At 47.7% G+C, this 27,850-nt stretch overlaps 1 protein-coding gene across 3 annotated transcripts in view; it reads left to right on the plus strand.

Annotated features, from left to right (window-relative positions):
• LOC138570930 (SURP and G-patch domain-containing protein 2-like) overlaps window positions 1-27,850 on the plus strand; it is a 906,804-nt gene that overhangs the window by 400,936 nt on the left and 478,018 nt on the right. For all 3 annotated transcript variants that reach the window (XM_069649158.1, XM_069649157.1, XM_069649159.1), the window contains exon 4: window positions 14,163-14,274. In XM_069649158.1, the coding sequence (XP_069505259.1) occupies window positions 14,163-14,274 (112 nt within the window). The remainder of the gene's footprint in view (window positions 1-14,162; window positions 14,275-27,850) is intronic.

Here is a 27,850-nt window from a genome sequence, read left to right on the forward strand (position 1 = left end):
GCCCTGCGGTTTAAATGTCCCGGCATCAACTATGCGCTTGCAACTACTAGTGTGCAACCTGTGCTTCTGGCCTCTATCGATCTGCATTACTCCACTTGGCTTCCTTGTTACAGTATTTTTACATCCAGGGAAAGAGAAGTCAGCTCTTGATGACTTGTATGCTGATTATGGGAAGGTATTCTCGGTATCTTTCACAGGGGTGTGAAGAGAGTCATGACAATATGCCATTAAGGCATGGGAAAGGGAGGGGGGTATGCCTAGAAGGAAAAGGGAGATACCATGTCTTGTCTGATTAGGTTGTCACTCGCTTGAGTGTTGCATACCCCATCTGATCCTCCTTCGTGTAGCTACCCCCAGGGGCAGGATCAGGTAGCGGCTGCCATCCCCTGCCCACATGGGGAGAGGCTACTGCTGGGAAAGGAGTGATGACCAAAAGGTAAGTACATTAATGCTAAGAGGGAGCCAAGTCACAAGTGAATTTCCCTAACTTCAGCAGCCCAATCCCTAATAAGAATGAGGCCTTGTGCCCAAAAGTCACAGGAGCCACAATGCTTCGCCACAGAATGTAGTCTCTGTAGGTAAGTACCAATTGTACTTGTGTTGGTTAGTTCAAAGAAGATATTCAACAAGGTTATGTGATGAATCCTGCAGAGTCCTCACAGTGACCCTGCCTGAAGTCTCCTCCCAGATGGCCTGGGAAAGGCAGATGCTTCCTGATCGTAACCCGGGGGGTGGGGGTGGTTTGAGAAAGACCCGCGGCCACGGGGGCTCTGTTGGGTGAGATGCAGTATGTCTTCCTCTAGGGAAGAAATACCCGTGATACCAAAATATGTAATGGCTTGCTGTTGGAGAGAGTAGTTAATTTCCCAAAGTGGCTATATTAATGTGGGTGAAAACAACAATAACCACTTATGTATTGGGAGGAATGAAACCCCTTTTAAAGTCATAGACATACATAGAGGTGAAAGCTCTCATGACTTCCAGAGGAAATGTCAAGTTGAGTCTTTAAATAGCTCCAAATTAAACCTAGAAAATCCCCATTCCTCTCCAAAGCCGAGTTCCTCATTGAATCCTTATGATATCCCTCTAGGGAATAAAAAGTGACTCCAAGTCGCATAATTCCTAAAGTACTGCAATGAAGAAGAGGGCTTCAGATGCCTAAGACTGCAAAGTGCAGCCTATTAGTGGTAATGGCCCACACCCATGGGAGCCCGGGAGGCTTAAAAGGCCCCCTCAGGTGCATCGGCGAAGAGCCATAGTAGAAGGTGGAGAAGTTGTAATACCTCCACGTGGCAGAAGCAGAGCAGAGACGGTGGAACCGTCGTAGTACATCGAGTGGATGTTGGTCCTGAGAAGGTCTTTGCTGTTCCAGACCGTGAATGCAGAGGTAGTGCAGCAGGAATCATTGGAATTCGCAGCCTTCCCCCCCCCCCCCAACGGAGGACCGTATCTGCAGAGGACGTGCAGCAAAAAGCGCAGCATTTGAAAGCTTTCCCCAGTGTCAGTCGGGCTCCAGTGGGAGCCCGTCACCAGTGAGACGTGGGAGCAAGGAGAGCTCCTTCATTGACTGGCGCTGGTCGCATGAAGCCGTGTAGCAGAGGATTCCGGACTGCGAAATAAAGCAGCAGTAGAGGACCTAGAGACAGCGAGGGGAACGGACGTGCACACCAAACCCGGTGAGTTCACTAAGGGATTGTGACTCGGGAGTATTTGTGACAGCTCGCTTGCGAATATCGGGTGCCTAAACCTTAAAAGTAATACAAGCAGAGTGAAATCTCAACGGAAATGTATTTTTGAATACTGAACTGACCTAAAGCAGGCTAATCCTTTTGTAACCCAAGCTGACTTTAAAAAGAGCAAGTGGAATAATAAGAATGTAATCACCAGACCAGAAGGGTGCAAGTGCATGCAGCTGTGTTAGATTAGAGTCCAGCTCCAAGTGGGGGCAGTAAGGCGAGAAACCAATTTGAACTGTTGCCAAAGCCAAAACAAAACAATAACCAGGCACGTTAAAGAACAACCATTGCCAAAGTCAAGAAGGGCCAGATGAAAATCTCAATGTTAGTAAAAACCTTTTGCCCATGTATAAAAAAAAAAAAAAGCCTGGAAGAGTAAGTGGCTTAAACCCACATAACCAAAACTAAGGAGGAGGGATGGAGGGAGAGAGGCAGGGAGGGAGGGAGTGAATATATATCATTGTCAGCATTTCGCCAACTCAGAAGTGGGGAAACAAGAGTGGCAGGAAGGCCACCCTTCTGATGGAAGGCATTCAGAAGGAGTGGGGCATAACCTGCATTCCATGTGGCAATCAAAAGTGTGTAAAGTAACAGCACCAGCGTGGTTCGTGTTTTTCTTGAAGATATTCCTGAACTTGATGTTGTGAAGCAAGAGGCATTGCTATTTTGTTGGAAGTTGACCTTTACCACGGAGGTACTTGCAGTTAGTAGTTTATGTTGGCCTGGTGGGAGAGTACACCAGGTCAGAAGACTTTGTGGCAGTTTTCTCTGTTCTGACACAAGATTACACCAGAGCAGAGGACTCTGTGGTAGTAGACCTAGCAGGTAAGTGGACCAGGTGGAAGTCACTGAAGTACAGTGGTGTGATTAAAAATGTAGAAGAATAAGTAGAACCACAACAATGTTTTGAGTTGATTAATCATCCTGAAATTACTGAAGCAAGTATTGTGTGAATTGCTGCAGAATCATATGCAATTGCTTAAACAAGTATTTTTATGAACTATTGCGGAAATATCCTCACAAAGACAATTTCTGTTGATCCTAATGAGCTATGGAGTATTCTTTGTTGAAGAGAAGAAGTTACTCTAAGCTCTTTCTCACAAGTGGAAAGAGGAAAAATACTGTTGAACTATTGGTTAAAGTCAAGTTGAAACGCACAGAACTCTGGTGGAACTTTTATTGTCAAGTTGGAACCAAAGGAACTGAATTGGAACTTTGTTACAAGACAGCATATCCTTATCTTTTTTGGAACTGTTGAACAAAATCCTGCTTGAATCTGGGCAAGTGGCAATCAGAGTTACGAAAATCTGATTGTGAATCTAACTTCTATTTTGATTTGCCATGTGTTACCTTATTGAATTGTGAGGGACAGAAGCCTTTTCTTATAGTGTTTCTTTTAGTTTATTTTAGGCCAGGAAATCATAGTCAGGATAGGGAAAGTGAGGTGTTTATCTAACCTTTTAGAGGTAATCAAATGGCATAATTTGAAAAATCTTCACAAAGTTGTCCGTCTCACATTTCTGACCCCTCACAGTTACTAGGGAAGTAAATTGTGATCTTATCTTGCAGATTGAACTAACCCGGCTCAATGACCAAAAGGCAGTGAAACAAAATGTTTAGGATACAAAGGGACTGTAGGCAGAATTCTAATTTCTGTGTTAATTCCCTTCACCTTAAAGATACCCAGCTCTTTTGCTGGACTTTAGGACTTTTAATTTTTATCCTGGAGATAGTGAGACATTTTTCCCACTCATGTATTTTTCTTTGATGTGTACCCTGTATTTCTTTTGGTTTTGGAGTCTGACAAACTCCATAGGCATCATCCTTTTGTATTGTTACACAAAGCACATTCAGTGCAGTGTCGCAGAGAAATCCTTTGTATTTCTGCTAAGATTTAAATACCTTCTCTTGGATAAACTACTGTTTCTAAGAGTATTAAAGTGAAATTGACTTTACTTATGTTTTTCTCTTTGTAGACCCAGTACACACTATCTTACAAAGAGTGCTGGAGGGGTTACTTGGTATCCCCCTTTGTCTACCTTCTTATGTACCCTTTTTATGTTACCCTTTCTACAATTAATGGCTGGTGGCAGTGGTTATATTTCTACCATTGTGTGTTTTTACCACAGGCTGAATCCTCAGCTGCACTATTGCACCCATTGGTGCCCATTTTGTCAAAATGGCCCTGGTCTTCTTTTTTCTCCATTTCTTGTTGGAAAGGTCCTTCTTGAGAATTACTCTGTGTGCCAAACCAGGTCTGGTCCCTTTGTTCGCTTTGTCTTTGGCAGGTTTCACTGCTGAGGCCCGCCTCTGGCTCAGGCAGGGCAGGAGGCGAGGGAGGTTCCCAAAGCTCCCCCTGCTTAGTCTCCTTGGTTACAGGAATGCACCCAAAGGTGACTGGCCAGCGGGCTGTCCCGTGTCAGTGACAGCTTGGCTGTGAATGAATGGGAGAAACTTGCATAAAAGAGGTCTTTTGCAAGGAAGGCAGAGTTGACCAGTGGACGAAGGAACCGAAGAAGAAACGAGGAGCTCGCTGCACCCTCCTGGACCGTTGATTGGCCCGGTGAAGCCCTGCTGCATTGCCAAAGCTCTGAATTTCTAATCGACTAGAGAAGCCCGGAAAGGACGACTTTGCCCCTTGGGTTGGTGGGACCAATCGGCCTCAAGACGAACTCGACTGGGACCCCTCTCTCTCCTGGCTGTACTTCTTTGCAGCTGCAGGAGCCGAATGCCAGGGGACAGGAACACCAGAATCTAAATGCATCGCCTTTAAGCATCACCAGAGATACAGGAAGATACTCCGGACTCCCTCGAAGCAGGACTAACCAAGCCTGAGCCACCTCAACAGAGTGCTGGACCCCAGAAGCAAGGAAAGTCCACAAGGTGTCCAAGAACCGCGTTTGTACTATTTGCGAGTAGCTGAAACAGCAAAGTACCGCTGATCTGGAGTGTGCCCATTACGGCTGCTGACCTTCAAACTGTATTGCAGGATCCCCCAGACGTCGTCTCTCTTGTCCCCACGACTGAGGCCCAGGAACAACAGGATCTGCAGGACTACAACAGGAACAGAAGCCAGCTGCAACCTTTTCTTCAGACTCACAGTACTGTGTAACTAGGGATACTTACCTCCTTGTTGTGTGTCGCTTGCTTGCTCTCACTGGAGAATTGCATTGGCTGCCCTTTGCAGAGTTGCTTGCATCTTTGCTCTTTCCCAAGCCTCCTAGCTTGTGACCCCAGAAGCAAGGAAAGTCCACAAGGTGTCCAAGAACCGCGTTTGTACTATTTGCGAGTAGCTGAAACAGCAAAGTACCGCTGATCTGGAGTGTGCCCATTACGGCTGCTGACCTTCAAACTGTATTGCAGGATCCCCCAGACGTCGTCTCTCTTGTCCCCACGACTGAGGCCCAGGAACAACAGGATCTGCAGGACTACAACAGGAACAGAAGCCAGCTGCAACCTTTTCTTCAGACTCACAGTACTGTGTAACTAGGGATACTTACCTCCTTGTTGTGTGTCGCTTGCTTGCTCTCACTGGAGAATTGCATTGGCTGCCCTTTGCAGAGTTGCTTGCATCTTTGCTCTTTCCCAAGCCTCCTAGCTTGTGACCCAACAGTGATTCATTTTGCTACTAGACTCTCTTTAACTTTGTGCAAGACTTTTGTGGTAACTTCAAGAAGTGCCTCAGCTCGCCTAGACTTGGCTAAATTGAAATTGGCTGTACTGTCTCCCTGAAGACCCTTCTTTCCCTCTGACCTTGTGTTTAACTATCCCTCCAAAAGTCATACATACCTTACTTGTATAGCTAGCAAAGGGTTAACCTATATTTTATTGGAAAAATGCTTACCTGTTTGAGAAACTTGTTAACCTTTCTTTCCTTCCCTAACCTTTTCCTTTCCTAACTTTTTCCTTTTTGCCATAACTTCAGTATTACAATTTAAGTGTGAAAAGTGATAGATTAATGTCCACAGTTTCCTAGCTATTGAAGCCACCTCAGGGTTTAGGGAGTATCTGTGCGCCATCCCAGAAGGGTATCTACATTTCACAGGGGAAGGCGAGCTCCTGTGAAAACACACTCACACTCACACTCACACTCACACTCACACTCACACTCACACTCACACTCACTCTCTCTCTCTCTAGGACCGAATCCCATTTGCAGGGAAACGACTGTATCACAAGCTGGCGACTACCAAATTTCCTGGTGCAACTGTAGAACTTCAATGCTACTTACCAGGTAGCCCACGAGAGAGCTGGTCAGTCCACTGGATGGTTCAGGGACACTTCCGGAGGCTCGGTACATCTGGCTTCTCGAAGGCGTAGAGGCAAGTTGGTCCCACTACTAATGGCTCAAGCACCGCTCAGGGTCTTCGGAGATCAGGTAGTCGAACAGGACTTCACCGGGCCAGATGCAGGAATGGATGCCAGTTTTCTTTGGATCTTCAGCCGCTGTTAGTCTACGAGGGATTCTTGGCTCGAACACTGAACTAAAGAAATGGCGCTAGGAGGAGTCCTCTTATCCAAAACTCAGGCTGGAAGCAAGTCCAAGCCTACCAATGGTAAGGATATGCAATATTCAAACAGACAATAGTTATCCAATCAGGAACAACTATTGGTTTTACACCTAGACTTTCTGGCCCCATTGATTTGGAATGGGACCAAAAAGTCCCACCCTCATCCTGGGCCACATGAAACACAAAGGCTGTACTAGCCCGCTAAAGCATTATCCTGTGTATTACCATGTGTATACTCTGTTTTATTATGTATACATTAATTGTAACTATTGTACTCTTACGTCCCTTCCCCTTTCCTCCATACTGCTTGGGCGTCCCTTCCAAGGGACAGGAGACGGAACCTTTTTCACCACAAAAGACCTTCTTCCCCTTTTAAATTTAGAGGCACACAGGGTTCCGTCCCTGGGAGCATGCGCTGTCCTGACTCCGCCGCCACACCTCAGTTCCCTTTTCCGCGTCGACGGGAACGGGGCGAATTCACCAGCGCTCCTGGGTTTGGCTTCGGCCATGTAATTCCATGCGCAGATACCTCTGTCTTTTTTTTGTCTTTTTATCATTCAGGTACTCTGTCCTCAGGTGCCACAGTCCTCCCCGGCGCATGTCGACTTCCACAGGGTTCAGCAGGTGTCCATCCTGCAATGGGCTCTTCCCAACTTCAGACCCCCACGCCCTCTGCCTACGTTGCGGAGGGAGCTCTTCCAGAAGTCGCCTCTAGAGGACCTCAAGAACTTCGTGAAACACTGAGCCAGGCCCAAGGAGGGGCTGCTATTTTTCATCGCACCCCGCAAAGGAGACTCCTTCCCAAGGACTCTCCCGTGTGGGAGGGACCGTTCAGGTCCTTGTACCAGCACGTGCACCAAGGCTGCTTCAGCTACTGGCCCTTGGGCCGAGGGATCCTCGGATCCTCCAGGTGGCAGTGTTGAGGGACCAGAAGGTCATGTACCGGATCGTTATCCGAAGGGCTTCGGCCTTATGGCCGAGGGGTTATGCCCTAGTACTGCCAATAAGTCCGAGGGGGCGCCTAAACGCAGCTCTTTGGACCCCGGGTCGAGGGTGTCACACCTACTGGGCCTAGGCCCGAGGAGCAGGGTAGGCCTAGTGATCCTATACAAGAGTCCTGGAGAAGGCTGGGCCCGCTGAGCAACACCTGGCAGGCAGCTTGACAAGATGGCCTCCGCGCCAGACAGAGGCACCCGTCTGACGCCATTCCAGGAGTTCAGCGAAGAACGAGTGTCAAGGTGGGACTGGCCTCAACCAGGTAGTTGGCCTACAGCCTATCCTTCTTATGCACAGGGCAGCTTACCACTGCGTCCATACGGACAGGGTATGCAGCGGCGTCAGCAGCCCCCGGCTACCCCGTCGGTACCCCCTAGCCCACCTCAGACCAGTGAGGAAGGGTTCTTCGGACTCATGAAGGCACCTCATATGGGGGTTATCCTCAAGGACGCCATCAGGGAAGTCCTCCAGACTATGCTAGTGGCACCACAAGCGTATCCACCGCCACCCCTGGCCCCGGTTCAGCCGCTGGTCCCGGCTCCCCAGCGGACTCCGCAGGCGGTTCCGTACCATCCTCTGCCACCTCCTCAGCCCCCGGCTGTGGTTCTTGTGCCCCAGCCTCCAGCTCCAACTATTCCTCCTCCGCTGGATCCTCCTGATCCGCCGGACACTGAGGATGAGGAGGATCAGGACACGCCATCCTCAGCCAGGGCCTTCCACGAACGTCTTGCTGGGCTGACGGACTACCTGCCTACCCCAGCCTGAGGTCGAGCAGCCAGCAGAGCGGGTTCTGGCTGAAGTCCTCACGCGATGTCCCTCTGCCAAGACAGGGATTCCTCTGCAGACCGATGTAGTCTCCCTGGCCGAGAAGGGTTGGCTTAAGCCCCACTCGGCCCAGCCGGTCAGTCGACGCCTGGACGCCAAGTACAGGCAGATGGAGGGGGATAAATTCTTGCTCTCGGCCCATCCTCAACCACACTCCTCTGTGATCGCTGCGGCATCACTATACTCCAAGCCTCAAGTCGTCCTCAGCCTCTTCCTCTGCGGCTCTACTAGACAAGGATGAGATCTTGGAGACGTACAGAAAGAAACTCTATGCCAATGCTGATGCCATGCTGGCTGCCGCCAAACAGAGGTTATGGCGGGAAATTGCGGACTTCCTCCCGGAGCTCCCTGCGCAGAGCCAATCACGTTTTAAGGCGGGGCTGGTAGAGGCTATGCTGGTGGCGCATGACCTCATGAAATCCACCGTGGCCCATATCGACACCTCTGGCCGTGCCATCTGTATCGCCACAGACATGAGAAGAACAGCCTGGCTCCGGGCCCCGAAATTCAACCCAGATGTCCAGGAATACATTCGATCTGTCGTTCGACAGGGGGACCTCTTCCACTCCTCCACGGACGAAGAGCTGGACAAGAAGAAAAACAGCTCACAAATGGCCAAGTCTTTATCCATCTTGACAAAGACCATGCCCAAGTCGTACACCCAGTCACAGCAGCACTCCGACAGAGGGGGTACGTATGGAGGGTTCCTCGGCTTCCAGGAACAGAGATCCAGGCAGCCGGACCGCTCGCTGTCTCGGAACTGGCACAAGCAACAAAAGGGGGGTGGGGGCAATAAGGGCTTTTTCCAGTCCCCCCTCCTCCGTGACAGCCTTTGAGGGAAAGAAGGCATGACATGCCCCTTCGAGTCCACGTGTCTCCAATGGGGGGCAGGCTTGCTCTCAATGTACATTTCTGGTGCCAGAATTTCGCGCTCCCCTGGATGCTCTCCGTAGTATCCAAGGGGTACCGCCTACCTATCTCAGCCTCTCCTCCCTCCTCCCCTCCACTCCCAGAGGTTGCGACAGCAACTCTTCTGGCCGAGATTCAGTCGCTCGTAGAGAGCCAGGCCGTGGAGGAAGTCCCAGCCTCCCAGCAAGGCTTGTGCTTTTACTTCAGGATTTTCGCCATTCAGAAGAAGAACCAGGCGTGCCCAAGAGTTGTGCTGGACCTTTCCACCCTCAACCTCGCCCTACCCCTTCAGAAATTCAAGATGGTTACGCCAGCTTTTATAGCGGAGACTTTGTGCAAGGGAGACTGGATGTGCTTCCTGGATCTGAAGGACGCGTACCTACACGTCCCGATTTATCAGCCCCATCGTCTTTCCTACGGGTCAGGATCATGGGCTACCATTTTCAATACAAGGTCCTTCCTTTTTGGCCTCAATTCGGCCCCTAGGTCTTTACCAGGCTCATGAATACGGTGGCTGCCCTCCTCAGAGCGAAGGGCCTCCACATCTACCCATACCTCGACGACTGGCGTGTCTGTGCTACATCTCTGGAAGCGGTTCACCACTCCTTCCATGCCCTTATGAATACACTGCACGATCTGGGCTTCTCGCTCAATCTCAAGAAGTCGCAGCTGCAGCCCACGCAGACTGACATTCTTGGACCTCATCTGGGACACGTGCTCTGAGAAGGTATTTCCGTCGGAGGACAAGATCTCAGCCATCAAGAGCGCCACCACCCACTTCCTCAGCAGAGAGGTGACCTTGGCATGGTGGTACCAGCATCTCCTGGGTCTCTTGGCGGCAGTCCTATTAGCCGTTCCACACACAAGATTGAGGATGAGGAGGCTTCAGCTGCATTTCGTGGCCTCATGGAACCAGGAGCAGGGCTCTCAATCCGAGATGATCAACGTTCCTCCATCTCTCCACCCGGACCTAGCATGGTGGTCCAGGGACTGCAACCTATGGATGTGCAAGCCCTTTCGGCTGCCCACCCCACAGGCCACCGTCACCACAGACTCCTTGCTCGAGGGCTGGGGAGCTACCCTGGACGATCTCTCGGTCCACGGCACCTGGACTCGACAGGAGCAGGAATATCACATCAATTGGTTAGAGCTGAACACCATCTGGCTAGCGCTCCGAGCATTCTTACCACTTCTCAGGGGCAAGGCTGTCCTCATCCAGACAAACAACTCGTCCAGCATGTACTACGTCAACAAGTACGGAGGCACCAGATACCCTCCTCTGTGCAGACTGACAGTCAGCATGTGGGAGTGGGCCCTGGAAAACGGCATCTATCTCACAGCAGTCCACCTCCCGGGGGAGTCCAACCTGGTGGCGGACAGGCTCAGCAGGCTGGGAGCGGACAATTACAAGTGGCAGCTAAACAATCTAGTCGTTCAGGAGATCTTCAACTGGTGGGGTCATCCCCACGTGGATCTCTTTGCCCCCAGTTCACCTCCTGGCAGGGTCAGTGCCCCGGCTCCCTGTGGGACACATTTCAGCTTCAGTGGAAGGGCATGACGGCTTACGCCTTCCCGCCCACACCGCTGATTCAGAGTGATTTGCAAGATCAAGGAGTCTTGTGAACACAACACCATTCTAATAGCTCCATGGTGGCCGGCCAGGCCATTGTTTTCGGAGCTGCTCAGCTTCTCGGAGATCCCTCTGATTCACCTCCCGACAGGGGGAAGGGGGCAGGGTCATCCACCCAGTGCCTCAAACTATCCCTTACAGCATGGTGCCTGAGCAGGTAACGCTGCAGCAGCTCAGCCTCTCCCAGGCTTATCTGGAAATCATTCAGGGCGCAAGGAGCAAAGCTACCATGGCTCAATATAAAGGTAAATGGGCCAGGTTCTTTCACTGGGCAGACTCCCAGGAAATCGCCCCCCTGGCGCATACTTTGGACAACATGCTCTCCTTCTCGGCGCACCTCACCCACTCTGGCATACAGGTGGACACCTGCCGCACTTACCTTGCAGCCATCTGGGCTTTCAGTAACTCGGAGGAGGGGGGGGTCTTCTCCTCCAATCCGATTGTCAAACATTTGACGGGGCTCGCAAGGCTCTACCCGCCCAGCAGGAGGCCACACCCCATGTGGGACCTGAACATAGCCTTGGGCACCCTGGCACACAAACCATTTGTGCCAATGGCGTCCGCGGACACCAGGCTGGTCCCCATTAAGACGGCCTTACTAGTCGGCCTCACCTCGGCTCGCAGAGTCAGCGAAATCCAGGCGCTAGTCGCCTCAGAACCATAGACTACCTTTCACAGGGACATTTCTGCCTAAGGTGCCGTCTGCTTTCCATTTGAATAAGGAAATGGTCCTTCCTACGTTTTTTGCCGATCTTAAGGATGAGGCACAGAGTTCTGCCCTGCCTGGATGTCAGGCGCGCACTGAAATTCTACCTTGATGGGACCAAGGGCTTCCACAAATCAGACGCCCTGTTTGTCACTTTCGGAGGTGCAAGACCAGGCCAGCAGGCCTCCATATCCCGCTGGATGGTCTCTGCTATCAAAGAAGCGTACGAGGGCCAGCACAGGCCGCTCCCGGCCAACATGCATGCCCACGCAGTCGGGGCCAAGGCAACGGCCATCGCATTCCAGCGCCATGTCCCTTGGCAAGTCATAAGCAGGGCGCCCACTTGGGCCACTGCCTCGTTTTTCTGCAAGCATTACTGTTTGGATGTCGGCTCTAGATCTGATCCGGCTTTCAGACAGGCGGTTCTCAGGAACCTATTTGTTTAAGGAGGTCTCCTCTCCACCCTGGGGCACATTGAGTTCAGTTGTAATTGCCCATGGAGTATGGAGGAAAGGGGGCGGGACGTAAGAGTAATTATAAGTTACTCACCGTAGTGACAAAGGTACGTACTCTTAGTCCTTAGTCCCCTTATACTTCCCACCATCCCCCCCCCCCCCTAATAATACTGGTGTCGTTAGGCAATGGTAAATCTATTGTCGATGTGGCAATGGGGACTGAGATGTGGCGCCGGAGGGCGGAATCGGGGCAGCCCATGCTCCCAGGGCCGCACCCCTGCGTACCTCTAAATTTAAAGGGGAAGGTTTTTTCTGGTGAAAAAGGTTCTGTCTCCAGTCCCTTGGAAGGGACGCCCATCCAGTATGGCGGAAAGGGGACTAAGGACTAAGAGTACGTTGGTCACTTTAGTGAGTAACTTTTAATTAACTCATGCCGAAAGTATACTTGTAACCCTGTGCAAATGCGCCCAGATACCTTCGGTTTTGGTGTGCAAAATAAATAAATAAACAAACAAACAAAACATAAAGCAGCAGCTTTCCTGGGCAAATGCATGGCCTTATATACGATTTCCTGATCTGGTAAGGCAGGAAGAAGGGCAAACTACAATATGGCCAAAGAGCAAGCTAAAATCTTGTGGCACAGCCATTTTTGGGCACTAGCCATGTTTAGTAGCCATACGCAGTAAGCACGAATGCGCACAGTAGAAATAGTGCAAAAATTGTATAAAATATATCTGCCACCAGCTTGTCCTTAGGCACATATACAAGTAACCAAAAATCCCAAATGTAAAAAGCTAGGGTGATGCAGAAGTATCCCCATTGCACTGCATTGTAAAATGCATGTTTACAAAGTTACAATATGGAAAGGATAAAAGAGAAACCTAGTTTCCCCATTACTGATAGTCTGAAGAACTGAACAGTTCCCTCATAACAAATGAGCAAAAGTAAGGTGAAGCTGAAGGCTTTACTGCCTTTCAAAAAGTCAGAGCAGGGTCAAAAATGAAGCAAAAAGATTGGGGGTCCATAGAAACTATGGCGAGAAAGTTGCCAAACCAGAAATCTTTTCTAACGTATCTCCTCTGATTTGAGTGAAAACGGTAAAACTATCGGCTAATATTGAGAATTTGTATGACTTTAATTATCCTTAGGTTAAGCATTTAATGTGATATTTTGTCCACCTGAAAGGGTACACTGCCTGTTGCGCTTCTCTCATGTACGATGGTGTATTCAAGTTTAAAACATCAGACCTCTTCATTGTTACTACGGAAGCCCGAGGTGATCCCCTATTTCTCTATAGGTGCTAGTAACTAGTGAGATGTCAGGGTGTCTAATTGTTAGTATAACAATGTCAGCGACTAGCACCTTTTCATATTCAGTTTGACCAAATTTAATGTAAGTACTCTGGGTTGTGTAGGCTTAGTTTTGTCTTCCTCCTGGCTTGTTACAGTTAGCCATTCATTGCTCTTGTCCGGAAGACACGTTTGAAAAGTGGTAAGTAGGCATTGGCTCCTCGGCCTACGTATTGTATGCTTTTGGCAGATCTCGGTTCAGATCCTAGACAGCTCACTCCCCCATGACTCTGTGATGTCATTCCTCTGGTGGCGTCATCTATTTACTTGCGGATTTAGTGCTTTGACCACACTGAGGTTGAATTAAAGACTAATTCATCCCCATATATTGATGCCTTTGTCCCCACCTCAGACGCATGGTGTGGAAGGTTCTGTGCTCGGCCGCCACTCTGCTGCTCCTTTGCGTCCATAGATCCAAGAATGGAACCTGTGTGAGCAGTGACAGGGTAATCTTCCTCTTCGATCATGCCCGGTGGGGTATAAAGGCTCATTTACCTCTGGTGATTATTTCCCACATACCCCAGTCCTGTTTTTCATCTCTGCGATATCCCGATGGCTCATTATAGCAATCCGGAAGCTCTCCATTTATCTCTGTTTTTCGGAGCCTCATAAATGCGCCTCCCATCTCCCCACTCTCTTAGCTCCACCCTCACCCCATGAATTTAAATTTCTGAGAGGGAACCTGTTTTAAGATGTAGTTTTATGGAGCAGTCTTTCATTTTTGTTTTTGTTCAAAATCTAAACCAGATTGGAAGGCTGTCTGATTGGCTAAAGGCACTTGATACCTTATTGTCAGTTTCATATGCAGTTGATTTAAACATTTGCAAATCTAGCCATGAAATTACATATTTAGAAAGTTTTAATACTAAAATTAATGGATGCATTCATGAAAGAGATGCCAATTCCATATGGTGCTGTGCAGCCTCCAACCTCTGTATTTATTATATGCATTTCTTAAACTCTAAGAAATTGTCAGAAATATACAAGCTGTGCTATTTTTATGCTATGGTTTTGCTAATGTGCCTATATTTTTTATTACCTACAGTTGATTCAAAAACCAAGGTTTCCATAGATAAACTGGCTTCCTTCATTGCAGAGATGGGACTTGGAATGGAAGTATTCAACCTTGATGTATTGGCAAGTAATCCTAATTTTTGGTAAGTAGGTGGTGCTGCCTGTTTATTTAGACCTATTGACCATTTGTGCTGGTCTACTCTTGATAGTTTAGATGTGGCTTACTCGTGATTACACTGGAATTCTGGTTCAAGCTTTGGCAAAACATTTTAGCAACAAATATATGCAAATTTGATTATAGCAATGGGGGTTTAACAAGGTGATAACGGCACAGGGTCACACGTTTTAAGGCTGGGCCCGGAGCCGATACCAGCCGGTAAAGCCCATGGAATATTGCTATAAGAATCCCAGTTTTTCATTCAAAGAAAATTCCAAAGACGGCCTCCGTGGAGTTGGAAGATTGGGCACCATACTGAGACCTCGACTGCTGAAGGAATTGGGTAAGTGGGATGGGGGGGTGGGAAGGGATCTAAAATCCAGGGGGGGGGGAGAAGGAGAGGAAATTGGGGGTGTGTGGGACGGGCGGGGGAAGTGGACATTAGGTTGCTCGAAACGCGGGCTGAGAATGTGCAGTTCGGCCTGCGATCTGAGTGACCTAATTGGTTGGCTCCTCCACCATCTCTCCCCCTCGCGCACCCTTCCCACCCCTACCCCATTTGCCTGACTCCTTCTGCAGCGGAGGGCTCTGTATGGAGCCCCGTCTTCCAGCTCCATGTTTCACATATCCCACCACCACCTGCCGTTAATGCTTGCTAATCTGTGCACAGCATTTTATTCTAAGCAGATTCACAAGCATCAGAAGACCTTCATTACTCGCTCTAATCGTATTTCTGGTGTTTGTATCTGCTTGGATTCACATTCGTCCTCCCCTCTTGGAGTAAAAGGAACATATAAATTGTACACTTTCTTTTCTTCTGTACTCGCTCACGTATTCTATAAGGCTCCCTCATGGCAGAACAAAAACAAACAGTGGGACATGGACGCGTGAAGGATTTTGGGTACACTACATGTCACGTTGGGGCTAGTTTTGCAATCACGCCCATGTTGTTGTCCCTTTTTGATCTTCGAAAGAAAGATGCACCAGATGTTGGGCTATATGCATAGCGTGTGAATCTAAGAAGATACAAGCACCAGAAATACGATTACAGTGAGTTATGCATGTCATTTTTGGTCCACTAGTCACCCATCATAGTTTTTCTTTTTTTTTAGCTAGGGGAATGTCTTTTTAGACATCCATCGCAAAGTAGCCCATTTCCTTTGAAATTGACCCCTAGTTGTGCAGAGTGCCAAATGCACTAAGCACTGTGCTTTGGTTGCTGGTATTTCAGTGGCCACAAATGTCCTGGAAGCGCTCATGGCATAGGGAATGAGAACACACACATAGCAGCTCTCCTTGGATGGCTCTCTTGCCTCCCGGGTAATGTTCTGATACCACATATTATTGGTTATTGTTAGGTAAGATTGTATGCAGTACCCTTTGGGTGCACTACAACAATCTTAACCTGCTTGCAATAGGAACCCAACCTTTGGTATAAGTCTGTACTACACAGGTTGGTAGCGTGATGAGCCGCCAGGCTTATCTCAAGAGGGTTCAATGTGAGATGTAGGGGATTTACACGGAGATTCACAGTGACAACTATTCAAATGAACTCTTACACACAAGGTTTCTTGATTAAACAATTATTAATAGGACGAGAAAACATTGCCACAAGAAAGACCATCAAGGAGCCAAACTTTGAATGGAAACGAAGGATCGAAGCAGAATGTTGAACCCGATGCCCAGCCAGGGAGTAGAACTTTGGCATCTTCGGCTTCAATGCAGCTTGCTGAAGAAGTTCCTCTTGTTCCAGCTTTTCAGTTGGACTCAATCTCTCGTGAAAGCCCAATGAAACTTATCAAAGTCACCCCAAAGACCAACTTAACCGCTGTTAATGACCCCGTCACAGAAAACAGAGTGGAAAACGCCTGTATCGACCAAGGGACCTGGAGCTGGCTGGCCGGGTCATTAAATAGTTGCGAGGACCTCTAATGCCAGAATGACAGGAATGATGCACTGTTAGAGATGGCTCTTGGAACAGAGAGGTTTTAACCACCTCTTTAGAAGATCTACTGGTATGCTGGAGAAATTAGACATAATTTGCTTGCAGGAAATTTGGCTTCAAGACCTGCCCTGTGCTGCAGGTTTTGAAATCGCCCTGAACCCAGCTATTAAGCAAGCCATGGGCAGACCAATGTCAGGGCCATTAATAATGGTGAAACAATCCAAAAACTTGAAAATAATAAAATCCGTAAACCACTCTCCATACCTACAGTCCACTGCTATTGAAATAAAAGAACACACTTTACATGAAAAGAGGACTTTACACATAAATGTCTACTGGCATCACACGGCTATTGATGAATCAGAGTTTCTTGAATTAATCTACGATACTATCGACCACGTAATGGAGAACAACTTGGCTCCTAACATAATTCTATGTGGAGACTTAAACATGGAATGCCTCCAACTTAAACGTGGAAACACAGCTACTAATAAAATCAAAAGAAAATCGAAAGACCTTTAACAAATTATAAGCACATGGACAGATGAAAAGGAGGAGAGGGAACTAACCTTATTAAATGGTAGTACCAGAGGTGACATCCCTCCACATGCCACTTGGTCTCAAGGGCTCAGAGCGTCAATACTTACGTCTATGCATCAAATGCTATTGCCGAGAAAATCACTGATCTTATTGTAATTCCAATGGAAGAAAGCAACCATAACCTGGTAACCATCAAAATCACCGGACTAGGTTGTGTAGAAAAACAACAATGGAATGTAAAGATAAGCACAACGCCTGGAAGAAACAAAGTGTGCATAAACAGAGAAAACATCACAGCGATATCAACTACACTCCAGTCTAGTGATGAACCCCAATCCTGGGATCAAATTGAATATCCGAGACTATTGGAGAAATTGAACACCATCTTGATTTGCCAAAAAAAGGTTTCCGCCATCAACCCGATCCCGAAATAGTGGTCCGATAAAGGGATTTGAGGAGATCTCTAAGAGAGGCTAAGAAAAATAACACCCAGGAGAGGCCGCTCGAAGCGAAAAGAGCCAAATTGGCATACAGAGTGTGGTTTCAGGGCATAGAAACCTAATCTTACAAAAAGATGCCAAGGAGATGCTAAAGATTTTGACAAATAAGAACTCCAAATTCTTCTGGTCCTTGATAAACAACACGGAGTGTACCCAAGGATCTTTGCAGGTATCCCTGGTCACCGAGACCCAATGGATTGCCCATTACACTGAGCTTTTTAAGAAACAAGGAAATGGGCAGTATCAAGGATTGGAACATCACAGCCCGTGGGACTTTCAGATAACCAAAGACGACATTTTGGATAACATCAGAAGCCTGTCTGTCCAGAGCTCCAGGCCTGGACGGCTTAACCAACTGGATGCTGAAGCAAAAAACATGGAGGAATGGGCCGATCTCTGTCATAACCTGTTCTCTAACATCATAAGAGAAGGAGGGCTTCCCCAAACATGGAAAAGTGCCTTGATCGTGCCCCTTTTCAAAAAAGGTCTGCGATCTGACCCGAGAAACTTCAGACCAATAGCGCTACTAGACGCGATTGGCAACATTTTGCAACTCAAGTCCTGAACCTTTAACAACTTGGATCAGGGATGTAGACTCATTGGACATTCGACAAACGGGCTATATAAGGAAATCGGTTGTTCGCTCATTTTGTTCATATTAAACATCTTAAAAATTGAGGAAATAAAGAAAAAAACAAAGATATACTTGGCCTTTGTCATTCTGGCACATGCCTCCGACAGCGTGGACCGTGAATTGCTCTGGACTAAATTGTCGGACCACAAATGTCCACCGAGTCTTATGAAAGCAGTACAAGAACTATATGTGGAGACGTCTGTCAAAATCAGATTAGACCATAAAGGATCTTTGTCCACAGCAATAAAGTCCTCAAGCAGGGTTGTCCGTTGGTAGCAACCCTATTCAACATTTACATCTGACGCCCAGAGGGACCTAGATGAAGTAAGAGCCTTTCTGCCAAAGATTAATGGAACCCATATTGGGCACATCCTGTACACTGACTATATTGTTTTGATCAAAGTAACACCGGTTGGCCTACAACGAAAATTGAGGGCACTTGAATTATACACTGCCAAAAATGGCCTCGTGATCAATCCAGCAAAAACAGAGATCCTTGTTCTTCAAAGTCTAATGGGTTCCAAATCATCTAAAAGGAAGAAATTCAAATGGGACATTGGTGGTAAAGCAATCAATTGCGTTAGCCAGGTACCGTACCTAGGGGTCCTGATTAGCTCACACATAAATGACGAACCAATGCTTCAAAAGATCAAAAGAAAATGCAATCTCATGGCAGTTCAAGGTGCGATGATAAACAAAAAATACGGAATATTTTCCATAAAACCAGCCCTTGAATATTATAAAGCAAAGGTTGTTCCATCTTTAATCTTTGGAGCTGAGACCATGCTGGGGTGCTCACACACGACATTGTCGTGGTGCGAACATTTATACTGGAGTAGAATCCTCCATTTACCAAAAGGGACACCCAATGCTTGTACGAGATACGAACTAGACCCGACATCTATTAACGCTAAGATAAGAATGGCTTTCGGGCTCTGATTAATTTGCATGTGTATGCAGTGGCCGAGGCCATGGCATTTACTTGTTTGGTGAGGGTGGAGTCAATTGTTATTTTGCATTTATATAGCGCCTTATATACCATTGGTATGGTCTGAAGGCGCTGGTAGGTTGAACGCCCTTGGGAACCAAAGTTCAGATGAGTAGAGAGGGTAGAGAGAGTCAAAGGTGAGTGTGAGCACCGGGTATGTGTGCAGCTCGTGCGGGATCCATGTGATAGCTGCTTCTTAGCGGTAGGTGTGGTGGTCGAGAGATCAGGAGTATGTGTTCGTTCTGGCAGGATTTATCCAGACCGGATGTGGCTGCGTTAGGCCTGAGGAGAACGCCTGGCTGGGGGATGTGTAACCAGCAGTGTTTTCTTAGAGTGATGTGGAGTGAGCGGCAGATGTTGGTATGAGAGCAGTTATACCGAATGGTGTCATAGTATCTCTGTTCTTGTTGAGTGGTGATGTAAAGGAGAGAGTAAGCATGGTGGTGAGATATGATGGGATATATGCACTTTCAAATGTCTACGCACTCGCCCCCTCTGCGCGCTCGCCCCCTCTGCGCGCTCGCCCCCTCTACGCGCTCGCCCCCTCTACGCACTCATGTGCTCCCCGCACTCATCATCTTTAAGCAATCGCATTTTCACACAATCAGCAGCAATATCAAGTTATATATATTCATCTCTTCACTCCTCTGTTCTATACGTTCATCCGTTCTACACTTATCCACTCCTCCGCTAAATGCACTCATCTGCTCTATCCACTGATCAACTCGTCCGCTCTATGCGCTCGTCCGCTCTATGCGCTCGTCCGCTCTATGCGCTCGTCCGCTCTATCCGCTCGTCCGCTCTATGCACACATCCATTCTATCCAATCGTCCGCTCTGTCTGCTCGTCCGCTGTGTCTGCTTGTCCGCTCATCCACTCATCCCCTCTATGCACACATCCGTTCTATCTACTCATCCGCACTATCTACTCATCCTTTCTGTACACTTTATCCACTCATACGCTTTATCCACTCATCCTCTGTACACTTTATCCACTCATCCGTTCTATCCCCTCGTCCGCTCTATCCACTCATCCGCTCTATACACTCGTCCACTCATCTGTTCTATCCACTCTATTCGCTCATCACTCATCCGTTCTATCCACTCATCCACTCATCCACTCATCCACTCATCCACTCATCCACTCATCCACTCATCCACTCATCCACTCACCCACTCATCCACTCATCCACTCATCCACTCATCCACTCATCCACTCATCCACTCATCCACTCATCCGTTTTATCCTTTCATCCACTCACCCATTCATCCACTCATCTGTTCTATCCACTCTATCTACTCATTCACTCATCCGCTCTATCCACACTATCCACTCATCCACACTATCCACTCATCCACTCTGTCCACTCATCCTTTATGAACACTTTATCCACTCATCTACTCACCCACTCAACTGTTCTATCCGCTCTATTCACTCATCACTCATCCCCTCTATCCATTCATCCACTCGTCCGCTCTGTCCGCTCTGCACATCTGTTCCAGCGATCTACACACGCTCCGCACTTCAATATTCACCCGATATCTACATTCATGTGCTCTACATACTCATCGCTCCACATATTCATCTGTTCAAGACATTTATCCGGTTTACGCTCGTCCGTTCTGGACATTCCTCTGTTTTACGTACTCTTGCGTTCTACATGGTTCTCTGTATTTGCGCACTCATCCGCGCTCGTCTGTTCTACACATCCAGCCGCTCTACACACTCATCCACTCGACATGTTCATCCATTCCATACACTCATCCGATCTACATATTCACTCGATTAACATACTCATTCACTCGATTACCATATAGGTATTTGTTCTTCTACTCATGCATTCTTCAACTCGGCGCATTCATTTGTTCCACCTGTTTTATCCATTCTAACTAGTTCATCCATGCCATTCACGTCGTTCATTCCGCATGTTTTCTGTCCTTTAGACCTCTTTACTGTTTCCGTATGATTTACTCTTTGACTCTTATAAAACTTAGGGTTTTCACCTCGCTGACCACCTTGATGGGGTTACCACCGATGTCAAATGATGTGTATTTAGGGCCGAGTTTGTTAAGCTTCGATGTGGTGCCCAGGATATGCCAGTAGTCCGCTTGTTCGCCGCAACCTCTTCAACATATTGGGCTCGATTGTCTAAGCATTTTGGATAGGCGCTTGGGATCATATTGCCACCTATGAAGGAGTTTTAGGCCATGTAGTTTATAATGGGCCGAGATGGAAGTTTTGTAGGCATATTTGCAGAGGCGTTTCCAACAGTCTTTGTGCAATGGGAGTCCCAGGTCTTTCTCCCACTGCTTCCTGAGAGCTTTGTTTGTGTTTGTTTGGTTGTGCAGGAGGGTCTTGTATATCTGGGAGATGAGGCCCCTCGACAGTGTAGCTTCACTCAAAATCTTTTCTAATGGTGTTGGGTCCCTCTGTAGTTTGTCCTTCCATTTCGGGGATGTCAAGATTTGGAAAGCTCCTATGGGTTTGATTTTTAGCTCTGTTTCTAGTTCCTGGAGAGAGATGTACGAGTCTCTCTTTATCATCTGTCCCACCCTTTCTAGACCCGCTTTGTACCACTCCTGGAAACGCATTGGCTCTTGGATCTTTTTTCTAATAGGGGGCCGAGATGGGCTCATGGGCCAGGTTGTGTCCCTTCAGTTCACTTTTGTTCCACCAGAGATTCTAGAGCAGTCCCAACATTTGTTACCTGGGAATGCTGATTTTGGGGCCCATAGCCACTCCATCGTAATAGATGATTTTCTATTTCCACCCATTGTTTATTTTTGTCTCCTCTCGTGTGTCACCAGGGCCCTGAATTGGGCTGCACGATAGTAGGTATACCAGTCAGGGGAGCCCACTCCCCAATCCTCTGTCTCGCATAAGGGTGTTGTAAGCAATCTGTAGTTGTTTCCCTTGCCACAGGAACTTGGTGATTTTGGCTGTTAGATCGGTTAAGTGATTCCCTGGGATTTCTATTGGGAGCATTTGGTGTTGACAGAGGACCTTGGGGAGGATTGTCATCTTGATTGCATTAAGGCGGCCTAACCAGGAGTCAGTTTCGCCCATCTATCTAAGTCTGCATTTAGCTCCGTCATAAGAGGAGGGAGATTGGCCTCATAGAAGTCCTTTAAATATCTGGTTATCAACATCACGAGAGAAGTAGAGTCTGTAGGGCAACTGGGATTACCAGGATGGTCAGGCACTCCTCGATGACGTCCCTCAGTTGTTATATAGCCAAAGTGCCGATTTCTCTGTGTTGACCATCAAACCTGCCCATTTGCAGTATTCTCTTATGTTTTGTAGGACTCTCGGTATGGAAGCTGAGGCGTTAGCCAAGTATAGGAGCAGATCATCAGCGAACATTGCCAACTTGAATTCATGGTCCCCAACCTTAATCCCTTCAATGGTTGCATCCTCTCTGATCATGTTCCCCAGGGGTTCTATGGACAGGGCATATAGGAGGGGGGAGAGCGGACATACCTGCCTGGTTCCCCTTGTGAGGGTTCATTCCCTTGATGTTTTTCCAATGACTACCACCCTACCCCTGTGTAACGCTCTAATCCCTTTTATGAACCGGTCTCCATAGCCCATGCTCTCTAGTGTGGCCCAGAGGAACTCCCCCCTCCACCCGATTTGAAGGGCTTTTCTGAGTCCAGACTGAGTGTTCCATAATGTCTAGGGTTTTGCGCATGGCGTCTGCCCCTTGTCTCCCTTTTATAAAGCCCACCTGATCCGGGTGGATCAGGCAAGGCATAATAATACCTTACTTGCATGTGGCCAGTGTTTTCGTGTAAATCTGTGCGTCATTGTTCAGTAGTGATATGGGGCGGTATGACTTGCAGCTGGTGGGGCCCTTCCCCATTTTGGGGAGGACTATTATATGGGCTTTTGCAAAGGAGGCAGGCACTTGGCCAGAGTCCTGTATGTGGTAGAATAATTTGGTCATGTGAGGGACATGGGTGTCTGCAAATTGGTTATAGAAACCCATTGTGTAGCCATCCTACCCTGTTGCCCCTCCTGGGGGAAGCCTATGTATCAATGCTTTTACTTCTTTGGTGGTGAAGGTGGATTCAAGGGTGACCTGTTCTGCCTGGGTTAGCCATGTTATCCCATTCCTGGCAATGTATTCTTGCATCTCTATTTTCCCCTAGAGCCTTCAGTTTTATAGAGCTCCTCATAGTATTTTGCAAAGTGGTCGACTATGTTACCTGGGTATGTTGCCCAGCCTCCCTCCTCCTCCCTAACTCTCTCGGCCCTCTGAGCTCTCAGTCTGGACGCTAGGATTGTATCAGCCTTGATTCCCTTTTCATAAAATGTTTGCTTTAAAAATGTCCTTACGTATTGTCGCCTACTACCAGCGCGCTCAGGTCAGCCCTTTTTGTCTTAAGTGTTATCAGATGTTCGTCCCTATAGGTCCCTTGGGAGTGTAGTGTGTCTTCTAAATGTTTTATTTCTTTGCCCAATTTCTCCTCCTATAGCCTCCGCTCTCTTTTTTTTCTTGGCTCCTTCGCCATCAGGGCCCCCTCTATGTGGCTTTCCCATCCTCCCATAGTGTTGTTCCACCTACCTCCTCATTGTCGTTGATTAGGAAGTATTCTTCAATAGTGTCTTTGAGCTCCCCGGCGAAGAGCTTGTCTCGCCAGAGGTACTCATTGCAGCCCCACCTGGAGTCCCGTCCACCTATGCCCTCCATCTCAAGGTTCATGGTCAGCACATCATGGTATGACCACCCCACACTGCGGATTGCGCTTTCCCTTATTCGCGAGTGGTGCTCACTACTGATTAGTAGATAGTCGATTCTAGTGAAGGTTGCGTTGACAGTAGACAGGAATGGGAATCCCTCCCTTTCGGGGCGTTGCACCTTCCAGACCTCTAGCAAGCCCCTAGAAGCAAGGCCTTTTTAAAAAAAAATCTTTCTCCCCTTACCCCCCAGTGGCTCCTTGTGCTCTGGTCTCGTTGCTTGTCTATCCATACGTGGGTTGGTCCGCCCATGTGTTAAAATCACCTCCTATTATGGTTACTTCTATATTTTTTGCCATAATAGTGGTGAGGGCCTCGTCGTTGAAAGCGCTCTGTCCCTGGTTGGGAGTGTATAGTCCTGCTAAGGTGACCCAGGTTCGCTCCCAGTTTCCCTGTACCAATAGGATCCTGCCTTCCATCAACGAGTGGACCTCGGGATTCGACAACTGGACCAGTTTGTGTAGTATTAGCCCCACACCTTCTTTTTTCTGAGCGGAAGAGGCCCAGAATGTTTGGCCTACCCCCCTTCTCTTCAGTGGCCTCTCTTCCCCTGCTTTCAATCTGGTCTCTTGGATGAAGAGCATGTCGAGCGATGTCCTCTCAAATTCCAGCATCACCAATGACCTTTTGGTGAGCGAGTTCAAACCTTTGACGTTTAATGGGCCCACCCTCATAAGGTTGTTTCCTGTTGTCCGCCTTTTTTTCTTCCATTGCTTGGTCGTGTTAAGGAGAATTCTCAGAAATGTGCTAATTCCCTCCACCTTAAAGACCCCCAGCAACTTTGCTGGATTTTAAGGACTTGATTGATTTTAACCTGGAGAGAGTGAGACCCTTTTTCCCACTCTCTCGTGTATTTTAATGTGATTTTTTAACACTGTTTCTTTTGGTTATGGAATCTGACAAACTCCATAGGCAGCATCTTTTACATTGTGTCACACAGCACCTTCAGTGCAGTGACACAGGGATGTCTTTCAGATTTCCCAAAGTTTTAAATACCTTCTCTGGGATAAACTACTGTTTTCCAGAGCAGTAAAGTGAAATTGACTTTACTTCATGTGTAACTTTCTAGACCCAACACACACTATCTTACAATAGGATGCTGGAGGGGTTACTTAGTATCCCCTTTGTCTAGCTTCTCATGTAACATTTTTGTTACCCTTTCCTCACAGAATGGCTGGTGGCAATGGTTTCATTTTAACTACTGTGGTGTGTGTGCATTTACCACGGGCTGCATTCGCAGGTACAGTAAAACACCCAAGAGTGCAATTTTTTGTCAAAATGGCCCCGGTCTTTTTTTCGCCATTTCTTTGTGGAAAGGCCCTTCTTGCTATTTACTCTCCGTGCCAAACCAGGTTTGGTCCCATTGTTCGCTTTACCCTTGGTGGGATTCACGAGTGAAGCCCGCCTCTGGCTCTAGAGTGTCTGGGGTCGGCAGGAAGTGAGGGAGGTGCCCAAAACTCCATGTGCTTGGTCTCCTAAGAGACCCAAAAGCACTCTGTAGTGATTGGCTGGCTGACTGTCCAGCAAGGGCAGCCACCCTGCTGGATGACTGACATCTAGGCTTGAATGAATGGGAGAGAACTGAATAAAAGGCGACCACTGGACGAAGGAACCGAAGAAGACTTTGAAGAGGACGCCTGCTGCAACTCCTGGACCATTGGTTTGCCCGGTGAAGCCCTGCTGCTGTGCTGAAACTCCAAATTCGCATCAACAGAGCAGCCCCTGCAAGGACGACTTCTCCCCTTGAGTTGGTGGGACCAATCAACTCCAAAGTAAGCCACCTGGACATCCTTCTGAGAGCTGGTTGAATTTCCACAACAGAGGTTCTGCTGGAAACTGAGTAGCCAGGGAGAGGAACACCAGATTGTGTGCGTTGCTTTTAAGTTGGCTAAGAGCTCCAGGAAGATCCTCCGGACTCCCAGGAAGCAGGACTGACTGAGCCTGAGCCCCCCCTTACCAGAGTGCAGGACCCCAGAAGCAAGGAAAGTCCATCTCGACAGCCAGGAGCCGCGGTGTTGCTATTTGCGGTAGTCGCGAGGAGCTGAAACACCGAAGTGCCACGTTTTGAAAAGATTGCCGGTTGCGAGCGGTGACCATCCCATCCCATCCCAGTGCAGGAGTCCCCAGACGTCCTATCTCTTGTCCCCACGACTGAGGCCCAGGAACAGTGAGATCTGCAGAGCTGCACAGGAACAGAAGTCATCTGCTGCACTTTTTCCTCAATACAAAGGTACTATAGAGTCTAAGAGAACTTACCTCTTGTTGTAGAGTTGCTTGCATCTTCTACCTTTTCACAAGTGTAACAGCTTGTGGCCCATTTGATTCTACTTTCTTCAAAGACTTCTAAAACATTGTGCAAAAACTTTTTCTACTTACCTGCAAAGAAGCGCTTCAGCTCATGTAGACTTTTGCCTATTGACTTCGGCTTAGCCTTTTTCAATGAATGACTTATTGGAGGATCTGAAAGTATTTGCCTGCTTAAGAATATTTGTTCTAATAACCTTTTTCCTTTGACTTATTCCTACATGATTTGAAAAGCAACAGTGATATATTAATGTCCCCAGCACCCTAGCAATTGAAGTCTTCTGAGGGTGTAGGTTGTGTCTGTGGGCCATCCCAAAAGGGTATCTACTGATTTAGAAACATTAAGAGTATGTATTGTATTAAGTATATTTGAGTATTATGTATTATTGCTCCCTTCAGAAGTAGGCTTCTTCTAACTGACTGATAAATAAATGAAACCGTGTTTATTCAAGAAACCTTGTGTGTAAGTGTTTATTTGAAAACTTCTCACTGTGAATCTCTGTGTAACTCCCCTACAGCTCACATTGACCCCTCTTGAGATAAGCCTGGCTGCTCAACACGCTACCAAACTGTGTAGTACAAGCTTATACCAAAGCTTGGGTTTCCTATTACCTGTAGTCAGAGTTGTTGTGGTGTTCCCCAAGGGTACTGCATACAAACTTACAGTCGAATCCCTTCCCTCCATTTCCCCTCCTTCCGCTCTCCCGATCCCCATCCGTGTCTCCCCACTCCGCTCCAGGTGACGGCACTCAAACCTGGTCAGTTTCGGAGGGGCAGCTCTCCGAAACCCCTCTTTGTCGTCTCCTTTCTTCTTTGTCTGGGGCCTCCACCTCGCGGGCTGAGGCAACGCACCTCCTCCACTTCCCTCGCATGCCGTGCCCCGCGACGGACTGATGAATCCGTGGAGGCCTCAGAGCTGGCTACATGCTTTTACGTTTTGGCCTCGCTACACAAGTTCTTTACTCAGTTTCTCTGCCCCCTTGCCTTCTTCCTTCCCTCAGACTTCTACGCCTCCAATATCTCCGCTTTCTGTGTTCGGGATATGCTCCTTTTCATCTCTTTATTCCCCCTGGTGCAAGGAGCCGAGCGTCAGGCATTGCCGGCTGTGCCCCCTAATGGTCTCTTTTAGTCCCTTTTTAAAAGGGGCCTGGCATGTGCTGTAATCAAATACCCACACCCTACTTTAGTTGTAAAGGCCTAAACATTGTTGCATTTATCTCACTGTCTTTGCTGATGTGTTTTCATGATTGCTTTCACCTTTCTGCCTTCTTGGGATATCCACTGTCCAATGTACAAAACCTCCTCCTGACAATATTGCAATTTCACCTTGTCTACCATGTATCTCTTTTTTTGCCAAAACTGTCATCCTTTGTATTGAGTCTTTCCTGCACTGTTCTTCTGTCTCACTTGTGAGTCAGGCATGGTATCAAACAATGACACAGACAACCGAATTCAAGTTTCAAAGAACTTTATTAAAATGTCAGGATGGTATAAGGTCTAACGTGCACTATAACTAAGGTAGGGATTTCTTCTGCCTAAAGGAAACTAAGGAAAGTCTGTATCTCAAGATCCAAATCAAAGTTCTGTCTGCGCCCAAAAACCTATGCTTGCCCTCACACCTAGAAATAAACAAAGTGTGGGATTCTTCTCAACCAAAATAGTGTTAAGAAGTAAAGTCTCAGCTTAAGTCCTTCTCGTGCCTTCTACTCAATACAATTCCATTCCAATAGTAGTTTGTTTCACTAATGTCCAGGCTTTGCGGTTCCCTTCCCCAAGTTCAATATAATACAGTTCACACAAAGGTCTTCAGGTTTCCCTTACCCAAGATGAAGTTTCTCAGTTCTTTCAAACCTCAGGGTTCTCTTCCCCAAGATTCCAATGTGGTACTTTTTCTAAAGTTATTTGTTCAAT

The sequence above is a fragment of the Ambystoma mexicanum genome, chromosome 1p (assembly GCF_040938575.1).
Source record: "Ambystoma mexicanum isolate Mex_15411 chromosome 1p, UKY_AmexF1_1, whole genome shotgun sequence".
Classification (NCBI taxonomy): Eukaryota; Metazoa; Chordata; class Amphibia; order Caudata; family Ambystomatidae; genus Ambystoma; species Ambystoma mexicanum.